This window comes from Sphaerodactylus townsendi, linkage group LG14 (assembly GCF_021028975.2).
Source record: "Sphaerodactylus townsendi isolate TG3544 linkage group LG14, MPM_Stown_v2.3, whole genome shotgun sequence".
NCBI lineage: Eukaryota > Metazoa > Chordata > Lepidosauria > Squamata > Sphaerodactylidae > Sphaerodactylus > Sphaerodactylus townsendi.
The window spans coordinates 37,610,415-37,629,853 of NC_059438.1; the positions used below are offsets into that span (position 1 = coordinate 37,610,415).

The 19,439-nt window shown below is 41.0% G+C and overlaps 1 protein-coding gene across 6 annotated transcripts in view; it reads right to left on the reverse strand.

The window, feature by feature from the left end:
• The window catches only part of ANKHD1 (ankyrin repeat and KH domain containing 1), a 117,586-nt gene that overhangs the window by 69,565 nt on the left and 28,582 nt on the right, over positions 1–19,439 (reverse strand). For all 6 annotated transcript variants that reach the window (XM_048515469.1, XM_048515471.1, XM_048515473.1 and 3 more), the window contains exons 3-4: positions 6,009–6,165; positions 998–1,145 (exon numbers count right to left, since the gene is read on the reverse strand). In XM_048515469.1, the coding sequence (XP_048371426.1) occupies positions 998–1,145; positions 6,009–6,165 (305 nt within the window). The remainder of the gene's footprint in view (positions 1–997; positions 1,146–6,008; positions 6,166–19,439) is intronic.

Genomic DNA, 19,439 nt, shown 5'->3' on the forward strand with positions numbered 1-19,439 from the left:
AGAACTCAGATGATTCATGTTCACACTACTCATTTCCTCAACCTGAAGTTCTTCGAAACCACTAGACTCCTCCAATAATTTAAACAATCATTTGTCTCCAAATCCACTGTCCATAACTAACTTTGGCATAAAGCAGGTTCAAGATCACATTTTAAGACCATCATCTTCCCAGATTTTGTAGCTCCAATGTTTAAAGTGGCCCACAAAAATGTGGTAATACTGCATGAAGTTCAATGACAAAAATAAGAGAAGGGTTAGAAAGGGCTAAACCAAGATGGTAAGCTTGTTCTGCAAAACCGCTGTCACTTCTAAAAAAGCACTGCACTTCTTTTTTCGCAGTAGGGGTAGCTAAGGGAACACGAGCCAGACCCCATGAGGGGTGGGGGGCACAGAGTGGCGCATCCACAAGCAGGTGATGATCTTCACTCACATAGAGCCAATTCACTTCTATAAAAGAAGAAGAGAAAACTTGTACTGGCTATGGAGCTCAGTGGAATCACTGCTCTCCCTGTTGAGGCAGGAAAAATACTGGAGCATGAGATGGACGCCCAAGCCTTCCACAGGAAGTAGCAAGTTTTAGTTCCTGCCTCCCTGAGAAAGGGTTGGGAAATCACCCACCCAAGATGCCCTCAGTCGCCTCCAGAACAATTACTTTCAAAGCCGCTTTCATTGCAAAGTTACATCTCCACCACAGGTACTGTGCTAACATAAAAAAGTTAGCTCTAGCAAGCAGCCATCAGAAATCCATCATTATTCAGTGACATGCCAAGAAAATCTGGTGCATGACCTTCACAATGTTGCTTTTACAGATCTTGCTAGAATTAAGCCTTTCAACAGAATGTAAGTTACTGCTGGACTTGTTACATATTTCGGCATAACAGTACCCATATGGACCTTTCAGGGATGCCACATACTTCCAACTAAAATAGTTTATATGTAAAATGTCTTTCATTTTCAGAGCATGCAAGAACAGTTTAGCTGACTACTATCTACTCACTTGTGCCAACTCATAATAACCAGCCGAACACGCCAAACAAAGGAGACTCTCCCCTTCTTCTGTGTGTTCATTTACGCTCCTTCCTTCATCCAGTAGCTTCCGGACTGCATTTACATCCCCGTCTGAACATGCTTCTGCCAAACTGCGACTGGAAGAAAATGTTACAATAAATGCATATGGAAAACAGCTGCCATAACCACCACAAATGGTAACCTGCCATTAACTAAAAATGGTTCTTGCATACAACTTTCAAATTTGAAAGCCAGTGTCCTTTAAAAGAGGGTTCATGCAAAAAGGATGTTGTTCTACAAAAGCTATTCAAAGGGGGAAAAACCCTGCAGAGAGAATTCTGGCCCCTCTCAGTCCTAATGAGCCTGTTCCTAAGGAGAGGCCAACAAACTCTTATGTGCCTTCCTGGTTCCCTTTTGACAGGAAAAGAATGTTCGAAGCAGGAAATTTTGCATCTATTTGAAGAATGCAAATAGGATCATCTGGAGAACGTGTCATTCCAAGTGACAGAACTGAAGAGTTGTAATGCCTTAAAAACAGTTTCCATTTGGAGAAGGAACAAGATGGGCTTTGAGGGCAATCTCTGTGAAGCTGTGGGGCAGCTCTAGGACAGTAATGGTAGAGAATTTTTAAACACAGAAACACATACAATATGAATTGTGATGTTGACAGAGACATAATGAAGCAAAGATTGCTCAAGAAGAGAAGAAGGGTAGAATCAAGATTTTAAAATTATGCTGGTTTGGTACAATGGTATTCTTGAAGTTGTGGGAAGCATTTTCTTAATTTAAAATTTATCTAAACAGTATAGGATACACAAAATACTTCCCAAGACTCAGGACTGGTATCTTCTAAGGAGTTGCATTCTGGACAGAAATCTGCCAATATTTAAGGCAGAGTACTACTTCTCTGTGCTAACTCTGTGCTAACCTGTGATACATATTGTCCCCGTTATTGTTGAGAGCAGAAGATGTTTATAAAACATGACACACAGGTCTTGCTATTCAAAGTTTTCTATAGAAATTCAAATCTTGTTTGCAAAACTGGATATAGTAGATGTAACCACACTAATGCTCACTCAATATGTGTCAACTATGAAGTAATTTAATAAGTCCATAAAATAAATCCTGATCTCACTTTGTACCAGTCAATCAATGTACAAATAAGAGCTGAGAACAAGGCAGAGGCTGAAAAAACAAACTATTCAAAACAGGAGGTATGGCAAGGAGATAGAACGGTGCCAAGAAGGACAGAAGTCTTAAATATGCTGGTCAATCACAGGCATGCCCCAGGCTGTCATACTGGAATTTCACAGCATAGGAGGAGGAGGAGGAGTTTGGATTTATATCCTCCCTTTCTCTCCTGCAGGAGACTCAAAGGGGCTTACAATCTCCTTGCCCTTCCCCCCTCACAACAAACACCCTGTGAGGTAGATGGGGCTGAGAGAGCTCCAAAAAGCTGTGACTAGCCCAAGGTCACCCAGCTGGCGTGCGTGGGAGTGCACAGGCTAATATGAATTCCGCCGATAAGCCTCCACAGCTCAGGCGGCAGAGCGGGGAATCAAACCTGGTTCCTCCAGATTAGAATGCACCTGCTCTTGACCACTACGCCACTGCTGCTGTATTCCTGTATTCCTTCCCACCCTTTATTAAGAAAGCTACTAAAAATCACTACACGATAAGATCAGCATTGAAAATGCTTCTGTCTGTCATCCAAGCAATGACATACAATGGAAGCCAGCAACCCAATAAGTAGCTGTTTAGTTCAATTGCATATGTGAAATTCAACCCCTGTCATCATACCCCACCACTTCTATGCCCCAGGACCCTTCAGCAGTCTGTCACAGATTAGTTTTTCCTGGCATGCTGTTCAGTAGCAGGAAATGCTTCACTGCTTAACTGTGTCCTCCACCTGCTCCTTTCCTTCTGGTCCCTCTTCCTTAGAAAACAGCTTGTTCTCTATCCTTTCTTCTTCACCATCGTGGCTTGTGGTTTTCTTGTCCCTCAGGCTGCTTTCCTTTCTGCACTGCTTCTGACTAAGCCATCCACTCCCAAAAAATCTGTAGGAGGGTTTCATCCCTTCATCCCAGCGGAGCTCTCTTGTCACTCATAGCTTTTGAAAACTTACCCAAACTGGTGGAATGTTCATGAATGTTCTATAACACCACACCATCTTTGCCAAGCTGGATCTCAGTTTTTAGTACCACAACTACACGATATAATAATATAGACCAGGGGTCCCCAAACTTTTTAAACAGGGGGCCAGTTCACTGGCCCTCAGACTGTTGGAGGGCCGGACTAAAAAAAACTATGAACAAATTCCTATGCACAAATGATTGTAAAATGTTTGATTTCACCTTTCTGCCTTTCTGTCATGGTCTATTTTTAGAACAGTGACCAAAGTATGTCAAGTACAGGGTGGGCTCCAAATATTGTTGGGGAGGCTGTGGAATACCTTCCCCTGTAAAAAAAAAAAAGCAGAACTTTCCCAATGAAACATTCCATCTAACCCAGGATCAGGTATCTTCCTGGGTTCTTTCCTCCCTAGCAGCCAGCGAGCGATTCGCCAGCCTGGCTGATGCCAATGGGAGTGAGGCGGAACAGAAAGCCTGAGAGCAACACATGGAGTAGCTGAGAGGGAAGGGTGGAGCAGGTGTTGCCACATGTAAGGTTTCCAACTCTGGGTCAGAAAATTCATGGAGATTTGGGGGTGCCATCATGTATCCGTAATCGGACAGCCGCTAGTCGTTCTCTCCCTCGAGCCCCCACTGCACATGAATGGAGCCATCGCCGCCATGCCTGGCGGGCCGGATAAATGCCTTCAGGGGGCCACATTTGGCCCCCGGGCCGTAGTTTGGGGACCCCTGATATAGACAATAGAACACCTCACTTTCATGGCACCTATCAGAATACAGTGCATACCTGATGAAGAAATGTCTGCTTCATGGCACTGAATTACCTGTTCTGGTTCAAATTTCCGTTCCTACTATTAAAAGCTTCATTAAAGTGTCAGTCAGTGGCCACCATGGCCACAAGTGGTCAGACATTTATATTTCTGGCTTTATTTCTGAAATTCAGATCAAGACCTGCTGTTGTTCCTTCATGAACCACTGAAATTGAGAGCAGCAATTGCAAAATGCACCCAAAACAATGAGCCCTGATGTATTGTCAAAGGCTTTCATGACCGGAATCACTGGGGTGTTGTGGTTTCCGGGCTGTATGGCCGTGTTCTAGCAGCATTCTCTCCTGACGTTTCGCCTGCATCTGTGGCTGGCATCTTCAGAGGATCTGATAGTCAGATCCTATGAAGTCAGATCCTGTCAGATCCTATGTGGCCCCCTGAAGTCACACCAATCTTTAAGAAAGGATCTAGGGGGGACCCGGGAAATTACAGGCCAGTCAGTTTGACATCTGTTCCTGGTAAATTAGTAGAATCTGTCATTAAAGATAAAATTATAAAACATGTAGAAAAGCAAAACCTGCTGAGAAAGAGTCAGCATGGCTTTTGCAGAGGCAAATCCTGTCTTACAAACTTACTAGAGTTCTTTGAGGATGTAAACAGGCATGTGGATAAGGGGGAACCAGTGGACATTGTCTACTTGGATTTCCAAAAGGCTTTTGACAAAGTTCCTCACCAGAGACTATTGAGAAAACTCAGCAATGAAGTAATAAGAGGGGAAGTCCTCCCATGGATTAAAAACTGGTTGGAGAAACAGTAAGCAAAGAGTGAGTGTAAATGAGTAATTCTCACAATGAAGAGATGTAGGGAGTGGTGTCCCCCAAGGATCCGTGATGCCAATCAGTGCTCTTTAACCTATTCATAAATGACCTGGAAGTAGGGTGGTGGGTAGCGTGCAGGCCGTAAGTTTGCAGATGATACCAAATTATGTAGGGTGGTGAGAACCACAAAGGATTGGCGAGGAGCTCCAAGCGGACCTTGATAAATTAGGTGAGTGGGCTAAGAAAATGGCAAATGCAGTTCAATGTAGCAAAAATGCAAAGTGATGCACATAGGGGCAAAAAATCCGTAAACTTCCGCCATTACATGCTACAGGGGTCAGTGCTGTCAGTCACAGACCAGGAAAGTGATTTAGCCGCCTTAGTTGATAGTTCCATGGGAATGTCAACTCAATGCATGGCAGCTGTGAAAAAGGCAAACTCTATGCTGGGGATAATTAGGAAAGGAATTGAGAATAAAACTGCAAAGATTGTCATGCCCTTTATATAAAGCCGTGGTGCGACTTCCGCATCTTGGAGTACTGTGTCCAGTTCTTGGTCGCCACATCTCAAAAAAGGATATCGAAGCGATAGAAAGAGTGCAGAGAAGGGCAACGAGGATGATTGAGGGACCGCAGCACCTTCCTGGCGAGGAAAGGCTGCAGCCGTTGGGACTCTTTAGTTTGGAGAGGAGACGCCTGAGGGGGGATATGATTGAAGTCTATAAAATTATGCATGGGGTAGAGTACCGTTAATAGAGAGAAATTTTTCTCTCTTTCTCACAATACTAGAACCAGGGGGCATTCATTGAAAATGCTGGGGGGAAGAATTAGAACTAATAAAAGGAAACACTTCTTCACGCAACGTGTGATTGGTGTTTGGAATATGCTGCCACAGGAGGTGGTGATGTACCACTCAACCCGGATAGCTTTAAAAGCGGGGCTTGGACAGATTTATGGAGGAGAAGTCGATTTATGGCTACCAATCTTGATCCTCTTTGATCTGAGATTGCAAATGCCTTAACAGTCCAGGTGCTCGGGAGCAACAGCCACAGAAGGCCATTGCTTTCACATCCTACATGTGAACTCCCAAAGGCACCTGGTGGGCCACTGCGAGTAGCAGAGAGCTGGACTAGATGGACTCTGGTCTGATCCAGCTGGCTTGTTCTTATGTTCTTATGTTCTTAATGCTGCTAGAACATGACCATACAGCCCGGAAACCACACAGCACCCCAATTAGCCCTGATGTCTAGATTTTAAAGAAGATATAAGCAGAGCAATACATACTTGTCCACTTGTCCCGCGTTGTGATTGTTCTCTGCTCTCATCCGCGTCAACGCAGCAGCAGCTTCATCCAATGCACAGCTGACAGAAGAAGTCAATCTTCGGAGCACTTCAGGATCTGCGAAGGCTTTACCATCGGCAGTGGACAATTTACCAATTCCTTCAGCGTAGGTTGAGGTTAGTATGAAAACCACACAAAAATGCAGAGAGACTGTTTTAAAATTCAGCCACATGCGCTATTAGTTAAAGTAGTCAGTTGCAAACATGCCAAGAAATTAGAAGCTCCTTTGAGAGTTTACCATAAGTTTAATCACAACACTAAAAAAGCAAAGCTAGCTCCAGGACTTCACAATTTTTATTTCCTGCCCTTAATTCCAACTCCTCTATTTTATTTTTATTTATTTTGTAAAAAATCATCCCAAAGTAAGATATACAACAAGGATGAAAAACGTTCAGTAGTATCAACATTTGAGGCTTCAATTCTTTTTCACCTAATTTAAAGATGACACCAATTTACAGAAAAAAAATTGCAAAACAAATTGGAATCAGATGCAGATTTAGATGCAAAGGCAATTCACTGCTGACATGCTATCAAAATTATGCTGTTTTCTATCACCTCAATATACTTAAAGTCACGTTCTAGATACTTTACCATGCAGTAAATTACAATACCAAACTAAAATTTGTACTGTATTGCTTAATGCAGCTTGATGTTTACACCAATTTCTTTTGTTTAAGGCAGGCTTAGTATTTGTTTCAATACCACATGTGTACCATTCGAACTTTTCTATTAAGGAGAACTGTACCACAGTTCTCTAACTAATTGCTTGTATCCAAGGAGCTGCCACTAGGAGATTGCTTGCAGTCTCTTGATTCTTGGAAAGATGAACTTTACAGTGAAGAACCACACAGGTCAAAAGGCTGCAGTAAGGTGGGAAAAGGACTTTACCGCTCTGTTCCATCAGATGGTGCTGATGTGTGGGGCAACTTCATTCCCTTCACTCTCCTCCTGAAAATCTTCTGGACCTATATTGCTATTCATTCCCACAGACCTCTAGGCCTCAATAATTATTTTTCCTGAGTCAAAAGGGACTTCAAGAGGGGACAGGAATGAGGCCTGGGGAGGGGGAGTGGAGAGAATGGGAATCAGTTTCCCCCTGGTAGTTGCCAAATACAAGTTCCTCTACATCGGGGTGTCTACCTCTGGCGCATCAGATGTTCATGGACTACAATTCCCAACTGGCCATGCCAGGAGGGGCTGATGGGAATTGTAGTCCATAAACATCTGAAGGGCCAGAGTTGAACACCTCTGTTCTATATCCTTTGGTCTTAGACTGTCTATTTTAAAAACAGGTAACAGGTACACAACTTACTTGTATGTACACTGAAATCAGAGCGCAAGCAAACAAGCATGTAAAATCATTTTTATCATGATACAGCTATTAAAAATCCAACCACAAATAAGCCAACAAGTAGCAACAGTTCTTCCACTGTTTTAAAATTAGCATCTGGTTACACATAAGCTCTGCTGCAACATGTATAATAGCCCTAAAACATCTCATGGACAATCACAGATTTTGTATCTCATGCTGACTTGGAAAGGATCTGAGGGAAGCAAGTTGCCTTTTCAAGGATCAGTACTAAGAAATCCGCCCACCCACCCCCAAACCAGCTAAACTATGGGAAGAAATGGCAGCTTATTTCCAAGGCTGCACTGTACCTTATTTGTATTAGGTAAAGGAAGTCCCCTATGCAATCCCGAATCATTACTCATGCTGAATTTCACTCAGTCCTTCAGTGTGATAAAGTATTCTGAGACATTTACCAAGCTCTGATATATTTAATTTCTTCGTTTGAACTAGCAGAGTTCATATATGCAGCTGCAGAACTCCTCTATCCAAAGTAAGGGGGGGGGGCTTCCCACAAATAAGCATCCCCCACCTGAAGGACTTACACCATTCCAGTTTTTCCACAATAAAAACTGGAAGTGTTGGAATGAGTGAAATGCTTAACATTCATTCAAAATATGGACTATGTCAAATATGTAAGTAAACTGCAGACTGTACAATATTGTCAAAAAGCTCTTTCTTTAAATGTGACTATATCTACACTTAATATGCTGTAAAACGCATACTGACAACACACTATTGATGAGTGCAATGGTAAATAAGTCTATGTCCAAACAGGTCTGCTATCCCTGTTCAGACTGCGACATTTTTTCTGTCGAATAACAGTTCCATTTGTCATAAAATGTATCTTTTCTAGTTGCAGCTGAAGGTGCCCTTCAAAGGCCATCAAGACATAGAAATTTTAGTGGTATCTGAATGATCTCTACCCTTGACACATTTTAGTCTGGTTTAAGACCTATTTTGGGTCAGAAGCAACTTTAGTTGCTGGGGGGGGGAAAGTAATCTTTTTGTGCTGGTCTTATTGAAACGGGAGTGGTCTTTAACACAGAACAACACTCCTGTAATGTTTTGTGGTATAAATATTCTGTATGTTTCGCCTCTGTGAATTAATGTATATATTTTATTGCTGTGCAATATTCTGTATATGCTTAATTTCTGTGAATTAATTTCTGCGAATCAATTAGTGTCTGCTGTGGTTTAAAAATGCAGGTCTTTAAGGTAAAAAAAGGAGGTAGGCTGGATGATTGTGTGAAGGATCTTATGATTGGATGACAGCTGTACACGAGGAGACGAAGTTGACTGGGTTTGCTCAGGTGGATTGTGAAAGAAAGGAGAGAAAAGAGTTCGAGAGGCTGAGTCAGGTGCTGTGGAAGAAGAGAAGTCTGTTTTCTTTGTGTGGAAGGTATTAGCCTAAGTGACAAATAGTAAAAATAAGTCCTTGTAACTATATCTACTCAGGGAACTTTAAGAAAGAAAGAGGACTTGCACCTCTCTTGCAACTAAAAAGTTAGTAGTATAAAGAAAACTTTTGTACTTCTTAATAAACTATATTTCTGTTTAATAAAAACAGAATGAAAGCTCTCTTCACCACAGCTGCACCCACGTGCTAATCATTCTGTTACTCAACCAAATATAACAACGTCATCCTGTTCTCTGGGTTAAACTAAGTGGTTTGATGGCAGCAAAAATCACCAGGGAATACTAAGGAAGTTAAAGAGGCACCATAACACAGGTCATTTCAGAGCATTACAGAAAAGTGCCACTACAGGTGTTACATTCTAGGGATTTTCAGACAGGGACCAACATTAGAACTTCATTTTGTTACATCATTTGGAAAATGAGTTTTGGATTGAAAGGATGGGGGTATTGGCTCCATGAAAAGGGATGAACAGACTTTCAATGGGAAATGTAGAATCTCTGTTAGGGGCCAGACTTATGGGATGCCACAGGGTTCAGTATGATCACCAATGTATATTTGTCAGACTACCAAATGAAGCTGTTTGAAGCTTTGGGATTAGTGGACATCAACATGCTGCTGACAACACACTGTGTTATGTCACATTACACTTGTGTTGAAAGAACTAGAACGGTTTTCAAACTCTAGTTAAGGTGGTGGTTCTTACCCTTAACACCCTTCATAAGCTGGGGCCCACCTAGCTGAAGGATTCTCTCTCTCTCTCTCTCTCTCTCTCTCTCTCTCTCTCTCTCTCTCTCTGTGAACCATACATCAATTCTGTTGCTCTGACAATACACCAGTTCCACTGCTATGAACCATACACTAATCTCTCCCCTCCACGTGTATCAGGAGGGCACCATCCCCCTCTGCACAAGCCTTTGCCTTCCTGGCTGTAGTATCAAAGCTATGGAGTAGCTTGTCCAGAGGAAGAGAAGTGGGTACCTTCCCTGCCTCAGGAAAAAATGCAAGGCAGTTTATTTCACAGGGCTTTTCTATGATGAATTTGGGTAGGTGGTAGGAAAACAACTAGAGCTTGTGATGTACACTAGTGAGGGACTGGATTTCTGGGTGGATAAAGACATGATACCAGGTCATGGTTTTTTTTAAGTGTTTTTATTATTTTGGTTATCACTGGGTGTTGTTCTATGAGCTGCCTTGAGCTGAAGGCACAGAAGCACCTGCTGGCACCTTTCTTGGTGCCTGCTAAGTGTTTTCAAAAATAGGTGGGGCTTTTGCCCAGCAGGGCTTCTGGGGAGCCATCAGAGATGTGACAGGTTGGGCAGATTTTAAAAACTGTTTTCTGCGGAGCTGCCACAGCACAACCTTCACTATGTGACAAAAAGAAAACGGTGCACTTGCGAGAAAATATTTTAAAATCATTTGTTCATTTCAAAGGACATCCCATCAAACAAGAGCTTCTGCCTGAAATGTTGAAATGATACATCACACATCATCTCACTCCCTAATCCTGTGTGGCTGGCTCTAGCCCCCATGGCAGCCATTTTGTGGTTGCACCCATCACCCAGAGTCAAAAAAGACTGGGGGCTCCTAAATGAAGAAAGAATTGGATCTGCCAAAAAAAAGTCAACCATGTGAGGCATACTAGGTTAGAGACATCCTTTCTAACCCTCCCCCGCCCTCTCCTATAGGGTCCCATAACATCATTGGGACCCATTCCTTTTCTGTGGAAGGTTGGATATGGGTTTTGTGGGCTACTATTTTAGAATATAACTGTTTTAAATTGTATGTTTTATATATGATTTTATGTTGTTCACCGCCCTGAGCCCTTCGGGGATAGGGCGGTATACTAAATTTAATAAACAAACAAACAAACATCCATCAGAAAAACTGAGAAGGGCATCAGAGAGAGTGATTCCATTCTACAAGTTTCATTGTTGAACAGTGATTTGATGTAGTCAAGGTCAAAACTTGTTCAGTCAGTATCAATACAACACATTTCTTGTAATGGGAACAATGTCTATTTTCACAAGAGGGAAGAGGAAAATCTGGTTTTAACTAGAGCAGGGGTCTGCAACCTGCGGCTCTCCAGATATTCATGGACTACAAATCACATCCGCTCCTGCCAGAATGGCCAATTGGCCATGCTGGCAGGGGCTGATTGGATTTGTAGTCCATGAATATCTGGAGAGCCGCAGGTTGCAGACCCCTGAACTAGAGACTGCAATAGGAAGGCAACTTTAATACCTCTCAAATTTGTACTCTTGGCTTCCAGACTTATACCATCAAGTTCACTCCACTGAGCTCACCCAACATGGGTTCCCTTCTTTTCCTTTTTATTTCAACTTTGGACTTCACCAAAATTAAGGTTATATATCCACTGACATTTCTGCTATCAGTGGAGTATTCTGCCCCATTAACCACGGTTAATACTAACTTAGGAGTGTTTTTAACTTAGGATTTGAAATCAGGTTTTAATCCTTTGTCCAAATCCTGTTGCAAGCACTTCTGGATGTTTATGAATGACAAGTTTGATTAAACGCAGCAGGAAAGTTCATGTGGGAGAGGGAAAACACAACATGCCACTGCCCATTTCCAGCTTTTCTGACCACGGACACACAAACCTATTTAAAAAGCCAAGAAGAAACCATCACTTAGCAATTCAGAGACCACAAGCAGCACCTTCAATTTTATCCAGAAAGCAAGAAATCAAATATATAAGAATTTATTTCGATATATTCCCCTTAGGGCATATCAAAAATAAAAAATATTTGGTCAAGTATTTTAAAGCGTTATTTTTATTAGAAGAGAACATATTTTAATCAGCAGCTGTCATACTTAGGTTAACTTCAAATACTGCAATATTGTTATTCGATGTCACTAGCTCTAACGATTTACTAGCTAAATTCCAGAGGGAAGGCCATGCTATTTTCTTTTAGAAAGCCTAAAAACAGAAGTTTACACCGCTGTGAGGCAGTTCCACTTCGTAAGGTGCATGAACCTAAGACTCCCACAGATATGGAACGCAGGCTGAACAGTTACTTTCTTCAGTTTTTGATAAAAATGTTCAAAAATATATTTCGAGTCTGTGTCTGTCAATATCCCCAAATAAAAATGCACAGGTTCAAACTGTTCAGTGCTCTTTTACCGTATATACTTGTGTATAAGCTCTAATTCCACATATAAGTCGAGGCACCTAATTTTACCACAAAAAACTGGGGAAAACTCTATTGACTTCAATATAAGAATGTCGAGGGTGGAAAATGCAGCAGCTACTGGTAAATTTCAAAAATAAAAATAGATACCAATAAAATTACATTAATTGAGGCATCAGTAGGTTAAATATTTTTGAATATTTATTTCAAAGAAAAACAGTAAACTAGCTCTGTAACTGGAAAAGAGGGTCAACAAGAACAATATGGTATCAACAATAACTTTAAAAGTACAAAAACCTTAGCTTTTTTGTAAGGACAGGTTTTAAACATTGGATCTTACAATAAAAACTGGAATGAACATGCCTGTTCACTGTGACTCAAAACTACCCTTTTTAAAAGAATAGTTCATTATTTTTAGTGTACATATTTTTAAAATTGCACATGGCAGGTGTCATTTTAGAAGGGACATTCACACAAACTATCAGGAGAGGAATGTTTATGTTAGCAGTATTAACATTTCAGAGTATCTTTAGGAGACCCTCCTGATGATACCACCCAGGTCTGGTGAAGTTTGGTTCAGGGGGTCCAAAGTTATGGACCCTCAAAAGGTCAATTAGCTTCCATTGGAAACAATGGAGGACGGGAGCACCCACTTTGGGGATCCATAACTTTGGACCCCCTGAACCAAACCTGGCTGGTATTAGCAAGAGATTATCCTGATGATACCACCCAGGTTTGGTGAAGTTTGGTTCAGAAGGTCCAAAGTTATGGACCCTCAAAATGTAGCCTCATCTACTATTAGCTCCCATTGGAAACAATGGGGGATGGGGGCACCCCCTTTGGGAGTCCATAACTTTGGACCCCCTGAACCAAACGTTACCAAACTTGGCTGGTATCATCAGGAGTGTATTCCAATGATAGCATGAATGAGTAAACAGAATCAGCCTAGAACTGAATTCCCATCAGTTCTGTCAGCATGGCCAATTGGCCATGCTGGTAGGCTGATGGGAATTGTAGTTCCTGAACATCTGAGAGAGGAGCCGCAGGTTCCCTGCAAGAAAGCCGCGAAGAACTCAGATAATAGTCCATACCTCATCAGTTTCGTCAGCATGGCCAATTGGCCATGCTGGTAGCTGATGGGAATTGTAGTTCCTGAACATCTGAGAGCCGCAGGTTCCTCAATGGTGTCGCTTAGCTCTAAAAACTGCGCCCCCTGGCAGCTGACAAATAAAAACCCTAAAATATTTTTAAAAATACACCTCACTCGTGTATAAATCGAAGGTGGCTCAACTTATACAAAAACTCAACTTATACACGAATATATACGGTAATTTATTCAGAAAGTTTAGAAAAACAGCAAAGGTTGAGGGAACCTATAGTATCATGTTGTTTCCACAGAGAAATGGACACCTCTGCCTGAGTGAAGACAAAGTTTTCTAGCTGTGGAAAGGAACTTTCCTTTCTCCTCTCCCTCAGCGGCCTACCAGTCTCCAGAAAATTCTGCTACTCGGAGATAAGAAACCCTGAGGAATGACACGAGGAGGGTCAGCAGTGAGAAGTGGGAATTGGCAGGAATTGCCCCTCTCATTAGTATGTTTGGATCCAGCCAAATCAATTCAATCAAATGGGGAAATGAAGTCTTGATTAAGATTGTGATTCTCCTTCAAGAACTACTTTTTTTGGCTGTTGCCTCAAGGAAAATAGTCCCTCTGATACAGATGGTCCTACATATCTTGAAGTTAAACAGTATATTTGGAAAGTTCTATTTTATGCAGGAGATATGAAGAAAGAATCCAGGAGAACTTTACATTTCTTGGCAATGTACTACGTCAAAAACTTCTGGAAACAATTACAATTCATCTTAAGTGTAATTGATCTTTGATTCAATGCAATTATGTTTCTATTAGGGAAGTCACAACAACAGTAAAAGAAGAAGAACATCGAGTACGAAATTGCTGCTCTTAGCCAAAATTTTAATGCTCACATATTAGAAACAAGACCGACTGCCAGTGACTGGTATCTAGTTACACAGATTGATGAATAAAATTGCTATGCATAAGCTTTTGTGGCCAGGAAAATTAAAACACAGGTGAAGAATTTAGAGTTTAATGGCATCCATTTATTTTTTACTGGAGTAAGAGAATGTTAAGAGGTGTCAACAGAGATGGTTGTGTAAATCAATCAGCTATTTAATTTCTACTTTCCTAAATATTTAGCTACATAGTTATTATACACTGGGTATTTCTGATGCATTGTTCTAATAAAATTCCAAACCAATTTTAATGAGATTAAAACAGCAAATATCTTTAAAAACCAGTTTTTAAAACATTTATGCTAAACAGGAGCAGGGCAGGCCTTCCTATTTAGAGTCACCTGCAGTTATAGCCAGTAGTAAGTAGATGTTTTGTTGCGCTGCTCAGTTGTCCCCTAGCCCGGGCTGCAATCCGGGGGGGGGGGGGGGGGGGGGGAAGAGAAGCTCCCAGCTCTGTCTTGAGTCACACAATAATGTATGCCAATACCTATACAGCAACATTATACTTGACAAAATTTAAAATCAAACACATTATTTAAATCAGGTTTTAATGTTTTTAAAGTTTCATAAAACGTTTCATTAAAAAATTATAAGAATAACTTGGTTTAAATTAAAATCTAAATTGAATGAAAATAATTTCTTAGAATTTGTAGCCCTTTTATGAATAGCTGCTCTTCTTTACAAAGGAAGAACTGTGCCAAAAATCTGTCAATCATCATGCAGGAGAAATACTTAGTGTACTTATATTGACTTCACTGGGGAGAAGCAGCAAGTTACCAGACAGATAACTAATTTAGGAAGCTGACCTTTTACTGTTTTATGCTGTAGCAATGGCTGATCACTGCAACTGGTTTAACACCACAAGTATAATGTTTAGAACGATCCATCACTCAGGCAAAGAACACTGACATTTACTTTCCATCATGGACAACGTTGTTCTGCCCAACAATTACCCACAACCCTGGCATCCAGTGAAAATACTTGTTTGTAGCACAGGGTGGGGCACTTATGACCAACTCAAATAGAGAGGAACCATGGAAAGAAACTTCTTAACTTAGCAGTGACTCCTGCTAGGACCGTCTACAAAAACTGTCATGGCTACAGGTTGCAAGAGAGTTTTTGCCTGATTTTTCAAGAATATCAAATTACCTAAACATAAAGAATGTGCTGCATAAAACTTTTTAAGCAATACATTAAATATTTAAGAAATATATGATGTTCTCTCTGAGGGTGAATAAAAGCTCCAGTTTTGAATCAACAGGTTCATACAGTTACAACCATACAAACTAGTTACTCTACATTTAATAAATATATAAACTGGGAGTTTGATTTAAATAAAGACTTTTTTTCTTGGTGATTTAAACCAATTTACCCTGGAAAACATTAATTTTCATAGAAGAATGTAAAATCCAAAGTATTTTCAACTCAATTTACAAACCTTGTTTTTAATTTAACCCTTCTGAAACACAATTCATCATTCAAGTTTTCAATTTTCATTAATACATACACCAGTTTCTTCAATCACTGGGGTGAAGAGGAAACAGCATTATAAAACTGTGAAAATGTCTTGTTTTCAAATTCCCCATTCTGCACTGCATCATGGTTCTCTGTGTAATTGTTATTTCCTTTTTTTCATGATGAGCTTATGAGAACTTGATACTCTACCAACTATAGAAACAGAGCACGTAATTTGACAATCTAGAATCTACCGTAAATGGCCATATTAGATCTCTACTTTAAAAAGTCCATCTGGATCCAACTCACCTAGGAAATAAACCGGTATCTAGTTTCCCTCTTTCAAGCAGCAGCTCAGGAGGGTGATGGAAGGTCATCTTTGGCCAGCTTGATGAAACAGATTACCTAAATCTATTTCAAGCATGTTTCATATTCGCTTTTGGGATGGAGACTACTTTGGTTACTTTGGACATTACTGGTCTTCTCTGTTGAACTTGTCTTATGATATTCCTCAGGGTTCATTTTCATCTTTTGTGCCATTAAACATCTACACAAAACTACCAGAAGAGGTCATCTGGCCATTTTGAATGAAGGTCAACTGCATGCTGGCCCAACTTTTCCTTTTTGTATGAGCCAAAGAGACAGCTGAAGTCTGAACAAGCATCTTGAGAGAGTAACAGACTGGACAAGAGTGAATAAATCAAAGATCAACTGAAGATGAAACAAACGGAAGCTGCTGTGTTTCAAAGATTTTTAAAATCTTGCAGTGGGATTTTATTTGCTAGGGTTTTTTATGGGGTGTAAGTCTGAAGGCTTATGTTTAGGGGGAGAGTTAATTGGGGTTTTATAGTATATTATATATCTTAAATCAGGGTTTGTAAGCTGCCCTCAGCCATGGGAAAAGGCAAGGTATGAATATTTAAATAAACAGGGGAAGGAGTAATTAAACTGGTTAGCAAGGTTTAGCAGCTTGTTCTGCAAAGGAATAAACTTTCTTTAAACAATCAGGTTCAGACTTAGGAACTCTCCTGGATCATGACTAGCTACTAGAATGTCCTTCCATTAGTTTTGACTGATTTGTCACCAACATGTTACCGTCACTGTCATTCATGCTCAGGGGAGTCTCTAAATTGGCTTCTAAGTCAACTGCCCCCTGAAGACTGTTCAGAAAGCTAGATGAAGGTACTGCATTGGACCCATCAGCGAACTCCCTCCTATTGACAACAAAGGATGCTTATGTGTTTCTGGGGAAAATTCTGCTGGCTTCGACTTTTAAAAACCTAAATAATCTGGACCAAGAATACCTTCTGGAGCATGAATCTTTCCTCTAAGGTCTACTAGGGTGGCTTTACTCAAACCTCCAACATACAGGGTATACGTTAACACTCAGCAAAACAAACTTTAGCTAATTGCAAAAGAATAGCCATGCTAGTTTAGTGCAGAAAAATAAAAAGTCCAGTGGGACACAGAGACAAGAGGGGTCTAGGGGAAACAGGAACATCTCCCCACCCTGGCCAACTCCCCACTGTCTTTCCAATACAGAAAATTGGAAAAATTGTGGGAGCAATGAAAAGAATTTCCTGAGATGTTTTATCTTTCAGAGTCAATAAAATGCTTCTTAAGGCAATGTTTTTCACGCTCTAAATAGAAAAGTTTGAAAAAGCATGAAAAAGTCTGAGGACTGCTTCAATTGAAAAAATTAGAAAATTTTAAGGAACACTAAAAAAACCCCTCAAACTGTAGACTGTAAGAATTTTTACATGTCACAATTTTAGCAATAATTAATATGCTATGTTTAATGATAATACACTATAAAAGTTCATATCCAAAACCTGCTGTACTGTGTACTGTGACTATCAGAACATTTCTGTCCAAATAATACACTTTTTAAATTGTTCTTCCACCTTCAACTCTTATTTTTCCCACCTCTCAAAAAGCAAAAATTAAAGATATGTATGCTACAGCAATAGGGGTGTGGCAGTCTGCACCTCTTTCTGAAGTACATGAAATTTCTTACAAAAATGATATTTATAATTTTAAATTCTATAAATATGCCAAATATTTTATAAGGGAGCTAAGTTATAAATTACACATTTTATGTTTGTTACTCAGTAAAAAAAAAGGTTAGGGTTCATAGGAAAATATTTTTAATGGTTTGTTTTTTATATTTTGGTAATGTTAACTGTAAGCCACCTCAAGCAAGATTCTGAAAAGGTGACACAGAAACATCCTGAATAACGTATTTCCTCCCAAATTTCCACTTTTTCTTGTGGGGGGAGCGTTTTTTTTCACGGCTTCAAAATTTTCAGAAGATTTTTCATTTAGTGGCACTTTAAAGACTAACAGCATTTATTCCTATATATACTTTCATGAGTCACTGGCCCATTTCTTCAGAGACATGGAGATCAAAGTATAAATTAGAGGGAAACTACAAGAGGGAGCAGGAGTTAAGTCAGAGAATTGCATCATGGATCTTTCAAGTAAAAATCTACGTGTGGAAAAAAGAAATGGTGACAGGTAGGAGTTTTCAGTAACTACCCTAATACTACATATCTTCTTCCAACAGAGGCTCATATTCCCTCATTTTAGAGGTAAATAATACTAGTTATAAAGCTGGGGGTGTCTTCTTGTCTCGGGTACCCAGGTATCAGGTGCCTAAAGTGCCTTTCAACAGCTTCAGCTAGTTCAAGAGTGGTGTCCCGCTCTTGGGGGCTGACATGCCCAGTTCAATATGCCCTAGTGACATACATGGTAGATTAATGTAGCAAAATCCATGTGGGACTGGTTTTTTCAAAGTACAGAAACTTCCACCAGAGTCACCGTAAGTCCAGATGGCGTATGTGGCACCGATGCTGTCAAGATAGGTACTCAGAGACTGGGCGCGGTCATGGAGCTTTGCAGAGACGCTTCCACTGCACCAATGCTACTCCATTGCAGGAGCCCACTCCAGCACCAAGGAGGGTGTTTCAGGGGCATTCCTGGGGATGGAGCCAACTTTAGTCAGCTTCCTAAGGGCTTTCAGTCTGGGAAAGCCCAGTTACTGGTGACTTATGCTAGCAAAAGACCATGCATACCCCACTGGCTTACAATGCTGAGTTTGGGGGCATTGCTTGTTTTGTATTGTTCCCTCTTTTCTGCACCTCCCTATTCCTCTTTGGGCCATCCCCAGCCACTTGTGAATTGCTGCCCCCACCCCCCACCCCCGTTGCACTGTAAGGTTACCACCACAAAGGTCATATGGACCTTCATGGGCTTCCATTGTATTTCTCAGTTCAATTTATTATGCTGCTGGTATTTTGGATGCCTTAAATCAGGGGTAGGGGAATCAGCTCGAGAGCTTCATGCCTTCGCCCTGCACTTCGTGGCTCCACTCCAGCCGAGTCACGTTCTGACCCTTGCCCGCCTTGCAGGCAGCAGGGCTGGCGCGACTAACTGCCCACGGTCGGCTACGTGCCGCTGGCTTTCTCGCCCGGCCTGCTGGAGCGCATGTAGGCTTCCCGGCGGCTGGTGAGGCCGAGCCGCCAGCTTCATCCTTGGGTGGGCACATCCATGTGCTTCTCAGAATGAGCGGAGTAAAAGGTAAAAAAAAACCTATATATATAGTGTTATCTTTATTTTAAATGTCAAAAATTATTTGCGGCTCCAAGTGTTTTCTTTTCCCATGGAAAACGGGTCCAAATGGCTCTTTGAGTGTTAAAGGTTCCCTACCCCTGCCTTAAATGGTTCAAGACCAGAATATCTGAACAACTTTCAACCGTATTTGTGACCCAAGATCAGTATCCTAAGTCCAGCTCTCCCTGTTCTTGTACACATGTATGAGACATGTGAGAAAGCTGACTATGGCTTTTTCTGTCACTGCACCCCAGTTCTAAAATTGGTTTTGCGAAAATCTGCTTTGTTCCCTCATTCTGGGCCACCATCAATTTCTGGTGACTTCAGAGGCACTTGAGATTGACTAGACAAGTTTTA